Here is a 14,143-nt window from a genome sequence, read left to right on the forward strand (position 1 = left end):
GCGCACAAAGCCCCCCGCCCGCCATGATGCAAGAAACCCGCTTGCTGACCTCGGCCAATCACGGGCTGCGTCGCGAGGCACAAGCCACGCCCCTGAGGGCGGAAGCAGTTGGTCGAGCGCTTCCGGGCCGTGTAGAGGGTGGCGGTGGCCTAGAGGCGAAAACCAGGAACTGGGAGCCGGTAAGGCGCCATGGAGGAGTCGGAGCGGCGGCGGAGGCACCGGAAGCGCAGCCCGCGGGGAAGCCCCCGGGAGGCCGGCAGGTGAGCGTCAGGGGCAGGGGCGGCCCGGGAGAGGGGCGTGGCGGGCCCGGCCTTGGTTCCTGACGGGATTTGTGTCGTTGGAAGGTCGCAATCGAGGAAGAAGCGCCGGTCCTCGGGCAAAAGGAGCAGGTCGCCGCTGCCTCGGGAAAAGCGGAGCCGGAGTCCCCGACACGCCGGTGTCAGGATAAAGCAGGTAGGCGGCTGGGGGGGGGGCGTGCGGGGTGGCCGTGAGGGAGGCGGAGGAGGCCGTGCGACCTGAGCGGCAGGTCGCTTCTCTTTCCGTGTATCGGAACTTTCCAGGCTCCAGAGCGGATTCAAGGTCGCAGGTGAGGCGGCTGATGTCGGGTCTGGGCCTCACAGCCACCAGCCCAGCCTCGGTGCCAGGGTTCCAGTTCAGGCGCTTCTGGTGGTATGCAGCCCTCGCACTTCCGTTGTGCCGCTGCCCTTCGCCATTTGGCTTACCATTAAGTTACACTTGGTTGTTCAGTAGTTCAAATGTTAGCCGTGCTTTGCAGCCATGTATTTCAACCATTATTGGAATAATAGTGAGCTCTCATAAAGTATAGCTGGGAATCCATTTATCTTTATTCCTGGGTCCCACTTGTAGCTATCTATTTATTCCTCCACTGTTACAGGAACCAGAGGATCATTCTCGGAGGGGACATGAAGAGCGGCAGAATCAAGACCGCTCAGAGCTTGACCGTAGGCAACCAAAAAGCAATAGAGAGAGGTACCGGGATCATTCAGCTCGAAGGAAGCTCACTAAAGAACAGGCTGAGAGTCGCGGAAGGAAACAGGATGCCAACCATCTCCTGGATCAGCAGGCGGAAAGGGAGTTTTATAATGAGAGGCGGCGGCAACATCGTCAACAGATGGAAGCAAGTGGAGATGAGGAAAATAGTGAGGGAAAAGGGCCCAGCAACAAGAATACGGACAAGGAGGCTAGCCAGAAGGAAAAACCAAGCTTTGAACTATCTGGTGCTCTTTTGGAGGATTCCAATACTTTTCGTGGTGTTGTGATCAAATATACCGAACCCCCAGAAGCACGCATTCCCAAAAAGCGATGGCGTTTATATCCCTTCAAGAATGATGAGGTTCTTCCTGTAATGTATATTCACCGGCAGAGTGCTTATCTGTTGGGAAGACACCGACGCATTGCTGATATTCCTATTGACCATCCCTCATGCTCTAAACAACATGCTGTTTTTCAGTACCGGTAAGTTCTGAATCCAGAGGGGTGAGGTGAAGTGGGGAGTGGGGTTAGCTGCTTGGGGCAAGATTTTTCAAGCTGTGGGCCACAACACCCTGGGAGGTTTTGAGTGAATTTGAAGAGAGCTACAAAAACGTAGCTTGCACAGGCAAAGCCAACCCCCTGCAGAGATTCTCTGGACAACCTGGCTGCCTATTGTACTCTCTCCCTGCCTATTTAGGTTGTTGTGGTAGCAACAAAAGCAGCAGCAACAACAACCCCTGTCCCACACCAACCCTGACCTCTAGAGCCTGCTGCTTGCTGCCCCCTGTATTTTCTCACCCAGCCCGCTATACTTTCTTCTTTCCTTCCACCGGAGAAGAAGAAACGGAGGGCTCAGCTCCTTTTGGCAGCAGTTGTGCCATTCCACTGCCATCGCTTTTCCAACAAAGGTGGGCAAAAGCTAAACAAGTTTTTCCTATGTTATTCTGCAGTCTCAGTGGCTGGTCCAGATCTTGGTCCAGGCTTCTTAACTGCTGCTTGATCTGTAGAAGAGAAGGCAAGTGTAAGGAGAAGATGGATAGTCTGGCAGGTGCAATAGGCAACCATGATCTTGCTGGAAAGAGGTGGCAGTTACTGCTGCCATGCTAGCCAAAGTAAAGTAGCCAGGCAGGATACAAATAAATAAATACATGCTTCATGGTAATCAAGAAGTGGAATGGGATTTTTTCAGTAGATAGGGAGGAGGAGAATTTGAGAAGGTCAGGCTTAAATTTGTATGTATAACGCAGGCATGTTTAGTCAACTTTACAAGTAGTCCTTGACTGGTCCATAGGTCCGTTTAAAGGTATGTATGATGGACCCTCCCAAACCTACGTACAATCTGGTCTCAAAATTATGGCCTCTGCAGCCCCAATGCTGTCATTCACCTATACAGCAGACCACAGGGATGTTGCATCCCCTCCCAATCTGCCCCCAACTCCACTCCTGTGTTTCTGCAGGCCCACCAGGTCCCACATCCTCTTCACCTTTTGAAGATCTCCGGAGCTTGGTTTAGGAAAAAATAGCAAACTTACTTTGTTGCTGGACCACGTGGTGCAATCCTATAAGTGGTCGCCCCTTTTGAAGCAGCTTCATTGGCTTGCATCGCACGACTCAGCAGTGGAGTAGCTTGCTATGCTTCCCTAATTCTAGTTCCACAGCTTTTGGCAGAGTTTCAGAGCACTATTTGCCCCCACAACTATTGCTATAAAGCTAGATATCTCCCGATCTGTACCTATTCATTTGTCTCTGTTAAATGTTGTTATGATACTTTTGGCCTGTTTCTCCAACCTTTCAACATATTATTCTTGTCTTCTAGGTGTCAGCTATCTATCCAATTTTATATATTATATATACATATACGTGTGTGTGTGTGTGTGTGTGTGTATATATATATATTTGTTCGGGTTTTCTCCCGCGTAGAATTGGAGATGTCTTGGCGACGTTTCGACGAAGTCTCATTCGTCATCTTCAGGCGGCTTCAGACAAACACCAAACCTGAAGTAGTCTGAAGCCGCCTGAAGATGACGAATGAGACTTCGTCGAAACGTCGCCAAGACATCTCCAATTCTACGCGGGAGAAAACCCGAACAACTAGAGACCTACATACTAACACCCGCGAAAACCTCAGAAAATATATATATATATATATATATATATATATATATATATATATATATATATATATATATTATATATATTATATATATTATATATATATATTATATATATATATATATATATATATATATATATATATATATATATATATATATATATATATATATATATATATATATATATATAAGAATTCCTATCACTGATAAGAATTCCTATCACTTTTTTTTCCCAATTAAGAAAATCATTGATGAATAGAGGATACAGTGGTGATGCCACTTCTGTTCTGATCCACTGCTGCCCACTTTTAACTTTTTAGTGTGACAGAATGATTGACAAGCACTCTTGGGATAAGATTTGTAAGCCAGCTATGGTATACATTTCATTCTCATGCTACACTTAGCTGACTTGCAAAACAGCCTGTCCTGAGGCATTTCATCAGATGTGTTCCTGAGGTCGATGTTTTTGCCAAAGGGCTTCCACAACCAAGCACTGGTTACCTGATCAAAATGTGAGATAAAGTTAGCCTGGCAAACTTGCTCTTGAGGTGTTGACTTCTGATAACTATCCCATTGTTGTCAAGTTCCTTATAGCTCTAAGTTACCGTATTTTTCGGTGTATAAGATGCCCCGCAGTATAAGAGGCACCAAGATTTTGAAGAGTTAAATAAAAAAAAAGTTTTTGCACTCTGCATGCCTCCCAAACCATCTGCACACCTCGTTTTTGGTGAAAAACGGGGCATGTAGAGAGTTTGAGAGACCTGCAAAATACTGGGGGGTGGGGGTGGGATTTGAGCAAAAAATGAGCCAGTTTTTTGCAAAAAAACAAAAACAAAACCCCAGGACCTGCATAGGTTTTGGGAGGCTTGTAGAATGTTCCTGGAGGGGGTGGGGGCAAAAATAGCCCATTTTTTGCTCATGTTTGCCCTCTTCCACCCCCTAGGATCACTTTGCAGGACTCCCAAAACCTACGCACGTCCATTTTTGTGAAGGGGGCGGGGTTTCGGGAGGCCAAAAGCTGTATTCAGTGTATAAGACGCACCCAGATTTCACCCTCAGGACCACCTCTGGAAAAAGGGGTAGCTTTTAGAAGAAAAAACCACTGCTGAGAAGTGAAAATTCATTGGTTGCATGAGCCTGACTTTGGGAAGAGAAATAGGTGGGGAGGAGAACCAGCAGAAGGCCACTCCTTTGGCTTTCAAAAGGAATTGAGGAGAAAGTATTAGCAACGAAGTGGAAAGGCAGCAATGTGGAGAATCTGGTTGTTGACTTTGTTAAGCCTCATTCCAACCATCCCTCACCCATGGCCAGGCCAACTAGATCATCCTGAGATGGAGAAGTGAACATTATTTTTATAAGAGGAGAGGAAGGCAGGCCCATCAAGGATTAGTGTTAGGAGTTCCAGCAATTTTTCTCCACCAGGATATTGAAGAGACTCCAGGCTGGGAAACCAGGAGCTGCTATTTGAGGAATGTCATCTTTAACACAGTTTGGCCCCATCCCTTCTTCCACAAGTCTCTCGAGTTGCTGGGAGTTGGGCAGCCACTCAATCTAGGGACATAAACTGCCTTCTCCCATCTGGGCACAAAGGCCTCCAGCTGTGGAATCAAAAGGGATCTGGTGTTTTTGATCTCTCTCTCTAGAGCTATGTGAGAGGCTGAAGGAATCCAAATACAGAGGTACATATGACACAAACTATTCCTGGGTCTTTGGGCTTTAACTGGCATGGGTTTCTTTTCTCTTTTCTGCAAGGCTTGTGGAGTACACCCGTCCTGATGGCACAGCAGGTCGGAAGGTGAAACCATACATCATTGACCTCGGCTCAGGCAATGGCACCTTTCTGAATAACCAACGCATCGAATCTCAGCGCTATTATGAACTGAGAGAAAAGGATGTGCTAAAATTTGGCTTCAGCAGCAGGGAATACGTCCTCCTCCACGAGTCCTCCGATGCCACAGAGGATGATCAGAAGGCAGAAGAGGAGGAGGAGGAAGAATCGGTCTGCCCTGCTGATAGCGAGTAAACCTGGATCCCCTAGGATCCATCTAGTGGACATTGGAGCCCTGAGGCTCCGGGTGCCCCCGCTGCCTTAACATTCGGAGGCTCCTCAGAGGGAGATGCCCAGACATGGTAACAGGCCAGGAACAACCCCATTTTTGCTTTGGGGGTGACATTTTTAAAAGTTTGATGCTTCAGTGGCATCCGGTAATTTTTCCAGTGCATGTTTCATGATTAAAATCTCATAAGTGGTCGACCATCCCGAATACGCAGGGCCGCCATTTACAGTTAATAGAACCTTTTGCTCGTTTTGTCCCTTTTTTATTGTGCAGTTTGTCTAAAAATAGATGCTTTTTGGTTCAGAGAATACAGAGGCCTCTGTGTGTGTCTCTTCTTCGCCTACCGCCTTTCCCCTGCCTTCATCACACCCTGCAGCCCCAACAGAGGTGGATGGGGTGGGGAGGGGCTTGTCTGGGCGGGTGGGGGTGGAATTGGGGGGGTCCTCCTCCGGGAAGGAGGAGATGAGCCGAACCGCCTCCCCTCTCCGGGCACCAATCCCGGGCCGCCTCCTGCGTTTCCCCGCCCGGCCTTGCTTGAGGCGGCTGCTTCTGCCCTGGCGCGGCCCGCTCGATCCTAGGCGCACGAGGGGCGCGGCGGCCTCCGAGGAAGGCGGGCGGGCGGGCGTCCGGCCGGCCGAGGGCGCTCCAGGCCGCGGCTCCTCCTCCCGTCACCGCCACGCTCCGCCCCGCCCGCCGCCGCCTCCTCCGCCGGCCTGGTCGTGGTGGGGCTGCTCCGCGCGGGCGCTCGGGCCATGGCGGCGTTGCACGGGGCGGGCGCCAAGGCCGGCGCCCCGCCGCAGATCCCCGACACTCGGCGCGAGCTGGCCGAGCTGGTCAAGCGCAAGCAGGAGCTGGCGGTGAGCCTCGAAGGGGGAGGGAGGGGCGCCCGGGGGGAGGAGGGCGGGAGGGCTGGGGGGGGGGGGGAGAGAGGGCTGGGAGCGGGCAGCGGAGGAGCCCCACAGCTAGCCCGGCCGGTGCTTCCTCCGCAGGAGACGCTGGCCAACCTGGAGCGGCAGATCTACGCCTTCGAGGGCAGCTACCTGGAGGACACGCAGATGTACGGCAACATCATCCGCGGCTGGGACCGCTACCTGACCAACCAGAAGTGAGCGGGGGGAGGGGCGGGGGCTGCGGGGGGGGAGGGAGGGGGCGCCCCCCAGACCCCGCTACTGCCCGCCCGTCTCCCCCTCCCTCCCCCCGCAGAAACTCCAACAGCAAGAACGACCGTCGGAACCGGAAGTTCAAGGAAGCGGAGCGGCTCTTCAGCAAGTCCTCCGTCACCTCGGCCGCTGTGAGTGGGGAGAGGGGCTCGTTGGGGGGGGGGGGAAGTGGAGGAGGCGAGGTCCCGCTGATCTCCTGCCTCTCTTCTGCCCCCCACAGGCGGTCAGCGCCTTGGCTGGAGTTCAGGACCAGCTGATTGAGAAGCGTAAGTCTGGGGGTGCTCTGCCCCTCCCTCCCTTCCAGGTCCCCTTGGCCCCTTTGCTCAGTCCTGGGTAGCCCAGCTTGGGGGTCCTGACTGCCTGCCTCCCTCCAGCCTCCCCTTGGCCCCTTTGCCTGGTCTTGGGTAGCCCAGTTCGGTGGTCTTGCCTCCCTCCAGGTGAGCCCGGCAGCGGTACCGAGAGCGACACTTCCCCGGATTTCCACAACCAAGAGAATGAGCCGAGCCAGGAAGAGGTGGAAGACCTGGATGGGTCCGTTCAGGGGGTGAAACCCCAGAAAGCGGCCTCTTCTGCCTCCGGGAGCCACCACACTAGCCACAAAAAGCGGAAGAATAAAAACCGACACAGGTGAGCTGGGTAGACTGGAGACCCCGAAGCAGCTTCTTTCTCCAGGTCTTCGGCTGCCCCCACCTGAGCCCCTGGAGAAGGAAGCGTCTTCCTGACCTTCTCTTGGACAGTCCTAGTTCAACATTCCTGTCTTGCTTCCCCGCCCAGACAAAGTGCATGAGGATCAGAGTTCATCCCTCCCCCTCAGCTGAGGGGTCAAGAGGGGCTTTAAATCTGGCAGCTGATCCCCAGCCGAAGGACCCTCTTGGGGTTCAGATGGAAAAGCCTCAGAGGCTGGTTCTGGTCTTCTACCCCAAGGAGAGTCATAAATCAGCAGCTGCTTTCCAGGGATTCTGTCCCAGAGAGAGACACCCCCTCTTCTCTTAAAGACACAGCCTATTAGGTTGGCAGGTTCACCTAGAAATGACATTTTACTGCTAAAGCCATGAACTATCTCTGTATGCAGTCCGCAACGCAAGGAAGTGGCTCTGTTCCAGCAGTCACCTAGCCTTGAAAATAAATGATAGTAGAGAAGGGGATGGAAGTGGGACTGTTGTTGTTGTTATATATATTTTGTTTCGGTTGCAAGTGTCTGATGATAACCCTTTTTTGTGTAGCGAGTCATTCCTTATGGAGAATTGGAAATCTTCAAGTAAATGGTGATTGGCCTTCTTTCAAGGCAGGAAGTACCAAGAGACAAAAAGGTCGAGCCTGGATATTCTGTTCTGAAAGATGCCAGATCTTTCCGTTCACAGGCCGGGAGAAAGCTGCAGAGACATAGGTTGGGCTGGACTTGGGGAGCAGAGTCTTCTCAGTGCCAGAGCTACCCCTGAAAGTGAAAGCAGGCTCTCTCTTGGCTGATCCCCCTGTCCCAGCATTCTCCCTAATCCAGGCTGGTGTTCTGCCTTCTCAAGCATTGGGCTAAGAAGGCCCAGCCAGGCAGCAGGGGAAAGTCTCTTCCATTCTGCCCAGGCAGTCGTGACAGAATCTTGCCCATCCTTTACCGACCTGGCTGTTTGCTGTGCTCCTTTCAAGCATTGTGGGAGGTTCCCACCTTGCTTTTCTTCCCAGGTTGCTGATATTTGTCTCATAGGGTTATTTGGGGTAGCAGATGTCTGGGGGGTGGGGGGGCGGTCTTGGGTGGATTTCATATTTCAAGATTACAATGATGTGCCACTTGCTCTTTTTTATTTTTGAACTTTGCTAGGGTGGCTAATCAACTAATTGATTTAATTCCTTAGTGTATTAATTTCTATTGCTTTCTTCTTTTCGAATGCTGCCCCTCAGCCCGTCTGGCATGTTTGATTATGACTTTGAGTAAGTTTGACTTGATTTGACTTAGTTTTTGTACTGTGATGTCAGTGTGTAGACTTTTCTTTTCCCCTTCACCATCCTCCTTCAACTTCCCCATGTGCGCTTTCAAGACTATTCTAATCCATAGTTTATCTGTTTAATTGTAGGTATGTATATTAGGTTAGGCTGGCAAGTTTTTAAAAATACAGACAAAAGCACAACGGAGGTAACTTTTTATTTAATAACCTTGGCTAAAAAAACTCATTCGGCTACCCTCTTTGCTTCTTTATGTCATTTTGAAAAGCAGATAAACTTCTACTGAATTCTGAAAATTGATTTTTGTTGCTTGGCTTTCTGAGGCCTACAGATAAGGCAGTTTCCCAAATGCAGAAAATACAATTTGATTCTTATTGGTGCCACTAAGTCCTCTGGCTACCATTTCCTTTTCCTCTGCTGCCTCCTCCTCCTCCTCTAAGTTCTATCTTTAACATGCTAACCCAGCAGATGACGTGTTCCCATGGTCTTTGGATGCTGCCTAACTCTCTAATGTGTTTCTTCTGATTGTTGGGTGGAATCTGCTTTTCGGTGCCATTGGGAGGTGGGTTGGAAATGCTCATATCAGGCTTGTCCCTTTGCTGATGTGGCCCAGACAGGGACTGCCTTTTTAGCCATCCATAAGCATAACATTCGCTTATTTCTTCTTCCCATTGCAGGATTGATCTCAAGTTGAACAAAAAACCACGAGCTGTAAGTATCCCTCCTCTTTTTCTTCCCAACGTCCTGCCATCTTTCAGTTACTGCACAGTTCTGGGTTAGGGTTGGGGTGAAGGTTGCTTAAAGGGGAGAAGAATGTCCTTGCAGCCTCTGCTTTGGGTGGTTGAAAGATTGTTGGAGGGGATGTGATCGGAGTTTGGAGCAGGGTTTTCTAGGGTTGGCTCTGCTCTAATCCTGCAGGCAGTCCTTCTCACTCCCTTAGGTGGGAAGCGATGCCTCTCAGGTTTGTGCTGGCATCCCCGGTGATGTTCACTCTGCCCTTTGTGCCCACAGGACTACTAGCAGTCCTCCAGGATGAATCTTCCAGGAACTTTTCTCCTTCCTTCCTTCTCAAGAGACTGAATAAGCACAAGCCCAGCTCTTTCCTGCAGCAGCCTATACACCAGCGGCCCTGCTGGCTGAAACAGCTGCTGCCAATTCATCATGCATAAAATCCATGAAGTAAAGTCCTCTCTACTTGCTGCCATCTTCTGGTTGAATTGTTTTGTCTTATGTATTTGGCTCTTTTTTAAAAAAAATAAACTTTATTTAATTTTCCATTTGTTAAAGATTAAGACAAATTGTCTGCTGGATGCTTTCATTCTTCAGAGCCCAAATAGTTTTTTCAAACTGGAAAAGGTGATTTGATTTTACTCTGAAACGCCTGCTAACTTGAGGGGAAAACATGGATATGTGGGGCAAGCAGTCTCCTTTTTAATACGTATGTCTCCTTATTGTAAATAAAACATCTACATTCACTTTAGATTGTTTTGTAGCTGCGCTCATATCACACTGAGAGCTATAACCACGGGTAGTTGAGTAAACCAAAATTAGGAGATATCCTAAATTGTGCTGATGCATAAATATTAAAGCATAATCTGGTTTAGTGGTGATGGCACCAAGCTAGAAACTGGGAGACTTCTAGTGCTGCCTCAGCCCAATCCACCTCCCTAGTTGTGGGGAAAATAGGAGAAGGAAGGAACATCAGGTATGTTTGTTGCCTTGAATTATAAAGGATAATGGGATAAAAATCTAATAAATGAAGTCTGATTTATGAACCATGATGCTTGAGTTGCAATACAGAAAGATGCAGATAAACAAACTTGCCTTGGCCTTGGGTGTTGTGTGAATTCAGCCTCCCAGAGAAAGTCAAGCCAAGGAGTCAGATTCCAGAGCCTGCCTCTGTTCTGTTTCTCTCCTCAGACACCCGTGGCGGGTGGATGGGGCAGAAATGGCCTTTTGGGGGCTTTCTGGAGTTTCCCTTGAGGGAAGGATCTCTTGCTTTGCCACAGATATCCAGAGGCATTGATTGGGATCCCTGCCAGTGAGTTTCTACCTCTGGAAAGACGTTCCTCAGAATAACAATCCTTCCCTGCTCTTCTGTGCCACTGACGTGTTATCTGCCTAAACAACTGATACAAACGGGTCCTTAAAGATTAGAATTTGGAATAACAGTTGAAAGAAACCTTGGAGGTCTTCTCATCCAACCGCTTATTCAAGTAGGAAGCCCTATGCCATTCCAGACAATGGCTATCCAGTCTCTTCTTGGAAACTCTCAATGATGGAGCATTCACAGCTTCTGGAAAAAAGCTGTTCCATCGATTAATTGTTCTATCAGGAAAATTCTCCATATTCTAGGTTCACCAAGACACCTAGATCCCTTTTGCAATTATAGCTGTTGAGCCAGGTGCCACCTATTCATTACCTGTGCATCAGGGGTGGGTTCCGGCTGCTGCTACGGCCAGTTTGCTCAGAAATGCATGCATGAACGCTTAATGTGCACTATGTGTGCATGCACAGTACTTTAAAAAATGATGCACATGCGCAGAAGCAAAAAAAAAAAAAAAAGGAAGTGCCTACAGCATTGTCGATAGAACCAGTTCGAGGGCATGGCAGGCCAAGTTACTACCTACTCAGCCAAACCAGGCCAAACCGGTAGGAACCCACCTCTGCTGTGCATTTGATTTTGCTGACTAGATGCAGCACCTTATTTTTCTCACCACTGAAATGTGTCTTGTTGGATAGCGCTCAATGCTCAAGTCTGTCAAGATCCTTCTGTATCTTTGAGTCTATCATATAAAGTATTAGCAATTTCCCTCAACTTGGTGTCATCTGCAAATTTGATGAATTCTCCTTCTATACCCTCATCTAGATCATTTATTAAGATGTTGAAGAGTCCTGGCCCTAAAACAGAGCCTTGGGGTACCCTATTGCATACTTCCCTCCATGTAAATGTAGTGTCAAGATTGAACCACTTTGCTTCTTTCTCTCCCCCCTCCCCCAAGTTTTTAATTTTTTATAAATGTGTCAAATCAATGCATGAACAGTGTGGCACCTGGGTGTCATACATTCTAATACAAATAAAACTTGTAAAGTTAATCATAATTATTACATTCATTCCACCTATGTGTTTCTAATAATAATACATATTTATATTGGTTGAAATCTATCATTGTTCAATTATTCCAGACTTTCTTTTGTTATTACTTTTATTATATAAAAGTGTATACAATAATATTCTCCCTTCTCTTATTTCTATCACTTATTCTAGTTTTTAATTATGTCATCCTTTATTAAAATACTTTTTCTTTTAGACAAATCCAAACAAGAACAACAAATGTATCTATCATCTCTTACCCACTTCAATACTTTAATTGCTATGTTTTTTTCTTACTTGCTTCCCAAATTCCTCTCTTAAATCTTTATCTCTGTCTGCATCAGCTTCTTGGATGTTCAATCTAGGCATTTCTCCCATCTCTATTCTTCCACTGCCCAGTTTCTAAAGTTTCTACCCAAACCCGTCTCCCTTTCAAACATATCTTCCAACTCTCTTGATATATTTTCTCCCTGGTTTAATTCATCAATCAATGTTATTTTCATTGTTGTCTCCTCTTTGTCAACTTCTTCCTTCATTCCTTCTCTTAATTCCCCCCTTTCCTAGGCATTTTGGTCTTTACTCATCATGTTTCATATGGTATTTTCCATTTTTCCCATAATCTCCTTAAAAACTTTCTCCATGATGTCTTTTGAAAAAGTAACTCCATCTCCTTTGAAATTCCACTCATTTCTTCCTTATAAAGTATCTTACTTTGTTTTAAAGGATTCAATTTTTGTCCGGCAATCCAAGAACTATTTATTTGATCTTAAATTTCCCTTCAAGAAGTTCACTAGTCCCAGTTCTTTATATCCCATATGTAAACACTCAGTTCCATTTAAATAGTTAAATATTATCAAAAGCCTCTTTCTTCCTTGCCCCCTCACTCACTCCAACCTTCCTTCTTTGCCTCCCTCCCTCCTTCCTTCTTTCCCCCTCCTCCCTCCCAACTTCCTTCTCTCCCTTCCTCTGAAGTGAATAATGGCCAGATACAACTGGTGGCTTTCTCCTTGGGGAATGGATCCCCAGGACTTCCCTCCTTCCTCCCAAGCCCTAAGGAGTTGCTCCACCATTTCCGGAAAGTCCTGCGTGTCAACTCTGTCTCTGGAGGTGGGGACTTTCCAAGTTTCGCTCCGAGTAGTCTGGCCTGAGAGAGGAAGGAAGTTCACCCCTTCTAGCCTCCCTCTTGCCTTTTGTTTGGCTTACTGGCCGGAGGCTGTCCACACTCTGGCCTGTCTCCAGAGAGGCCAAGGATAAAAAAGGCTGTGGGTGGGTGGGGAAGGCGTGCCAAGGCCAGGCACTCCCACCAGAGCCTGTTTCTACATCTGAAAGTCCTTGAATCGGGGTTGCCATCCTGCCTGCGTGTTTGGGGAGCCAGAAGGAGCATTTTGGAGAGGGTCAGCCCTGCCATGAGCTACAGAGAAGCCAACATAGGTCTCCCCTCCCCTTTCTTGGCTTCTGGCTAAGCCTATACAAACTATACATCAGAGGTCCCCAAAGTTGGGAACTTTAAGACTGGTGGACTTCAACTCTCAGAATTCTCCAGCCAGCTGGTAGTTGAAGTCCACCAGTCTTAAAGTTCCCAACTTTGGGGACCCCTGGGCTAAGCAAAACAGGAGCCGTCTCGGCCCGCACAAAGCCCCCTCCCCACTTAGAGCAACCGTCCCCCCACACCCCACCCCCGTGGCTGCGCCAGGCCGCCTCCGCCGGCAGGAAGCGCCCGGGGCCCGGGGAAATTCCCTGGCAGGAGCCCGCGCTGGAGGGGGAAACCCCCGGGGGCCTGGAGGAGGGCCGCGTGCCCCGCCCTCTGGCTCTCGGCCGTGGGCGCTGCCACGTGCGAAGCCGCCCCGTGGACTGGCCGCCTGGGAGGCGCCTACCTAAGAGTCATCCCCGAAGGAACCGGGAAGCCCCGTCATTTCCTCGCCAGCTGCAGGTCGAGGGCTCCGGCGGTTGTGTAGAAATCAGCTCCTCCCTCCCGGGGAAAATTAGGGTCGTTTGGAAGTCTTTGGAAACCCCCTACCCCACCTCCGCTCCCTGGCCGTGGCAGGGGGGGGCGCGCGGAGTCGTTGGGTGAAGCGCCTTAACAGATGAAGAGAGTTGGGACCTTTTAGGTCATCTAGTCCAACCACCATCACTACCCCCGCTGAAGCAGGAGACCCTACACCATTTCTGACCGATGGTATCCAATATCTACTTGAAAGCCTCCAGTGACGAAGCTCCCACAACCTCCGAAGGCAACTTCTGTTCCATGGGTTGATTGTTGTCACTGTCAGAAAGTTCCCATCCATTATTCCTTATCTGGCCTTCAGGTGCTTTGGAGAATAGCTTGACTACCTCCTCTCTGTGGCAGCCCCCCCTCAACCCCCCCCCCCCCACTCATGCACAATCATAAGGGGCCCACCTAATTGTGTGTATTACTGCTCTTAAGCATATTTATCCTTTACTTTGCAAATCGTGGCACAAGCTGGTTGCCTGTTCCTACCTTAGGGTGGCCACAGAAGAGGAAATGCTCAAAACTTCAGGTTGTAAAGAGCTCTTCCTAACCCCCTCCTCCTTCTCCGGATGTAAGCTCACTCAGTTACTGGGCAAAGGGTTTCACCCCAGCTCAGCTATCCTGGAGGGGAGACACATTTCTGTGGCCTTCCTAGCATCCTGTGGCCTCCTTCCGAAGCCTCTGGGGCAGGTTCCCCAAACTTGTCAACTTTTAAGACCGGTGGACTTCAACTCCCAGAATTCTCCAGCCAGCTGGGAGTTGAAGCCCACAGGTCTTAAAATTAACAGGTTTGGGGACCC

The 14,143-nt window shown here is 49.1% G+C and overlaps 2 protein-coding genes across 3 annotated transcripts; both read left to right on the plus strand.

Annotated features, from left to right (window-relative positions):
* The first annotated feature begins 109 nt into the window (after positions 1-109).
* Positions 110-5,474, plus strand: SNIP1 (Smad nuclear interacting protein 1). The gene is made up of 4 exons (XM_032228585.1): positions 110-260; positions 345-453; positions 896-1,476; positions 4,860-5,474. The coding sequence occupies exons 1-4, from the start codon at positions 190-192 to the stop codon at positions 5,128-5,130; spliced, it is 1,032 nt and encodes a 343-aa protein (XP_032084476.1). The 5' UTR covers positions 110-189; the 3' UTR covers positions 5,131-5,474.
* A 365-nt stretch (positions 5,475-5,839) lies between these two features.
* On the plus strand, positions 5,840-9,739 carry MEAF6 (MYST/Esa1 associated factor 6). Of its 2 annotated transcripts, XR_004256296.1 has the most exons (8): positions 5,840-6,021; positions 6,154-6,269; positions 6,368-6,455; positions 6,545-6,590; positions 6,762-6,951; positions 8,391-8,449; positions 8,937-8,970; positions 9,271-9,734. XR_004256296.1 is itself a non-coding variant. In XM_032228293.1 (7 exons), the coding sequence occupies exons 1-7, from the start codon at positions 5,917-5,919 to the stop codon at positions 9,277-9,279; spliced, it is 588 nt and encodes a 195-aa protein (XP_032084184.1). In that variant the 5' UTR covers positions 5,840-5,916; the 3' UTR covers positions 9,280-9,739. The 2 variants fall into 2 exon arrangements, 1 of the variants encoding a protein (XP_032084184.1); XM_032228293.1 differs by lacking the exon at positions 8,391-8,449 and having other exon boundaries at positions 9,271-9,739.
* The last annotated feature ends 4,404 nt before the right edge of the window (positions 9,740-14,143 follow it).

This window comes from Thamnophis elegans, chromosome 12, assembly GCF_009769535.1.
Source record: "Thamnophis elegans isolate rThaEle1 chromosome 12, rThaEle1.pri, whole genome shotgun sequence".
Lineage (NCBI taxonomy): Eukaryota > Metazoa > Chordata > Lepidosauria > Squamata > Colubridae > Thamnophis > Thamnophis elegans.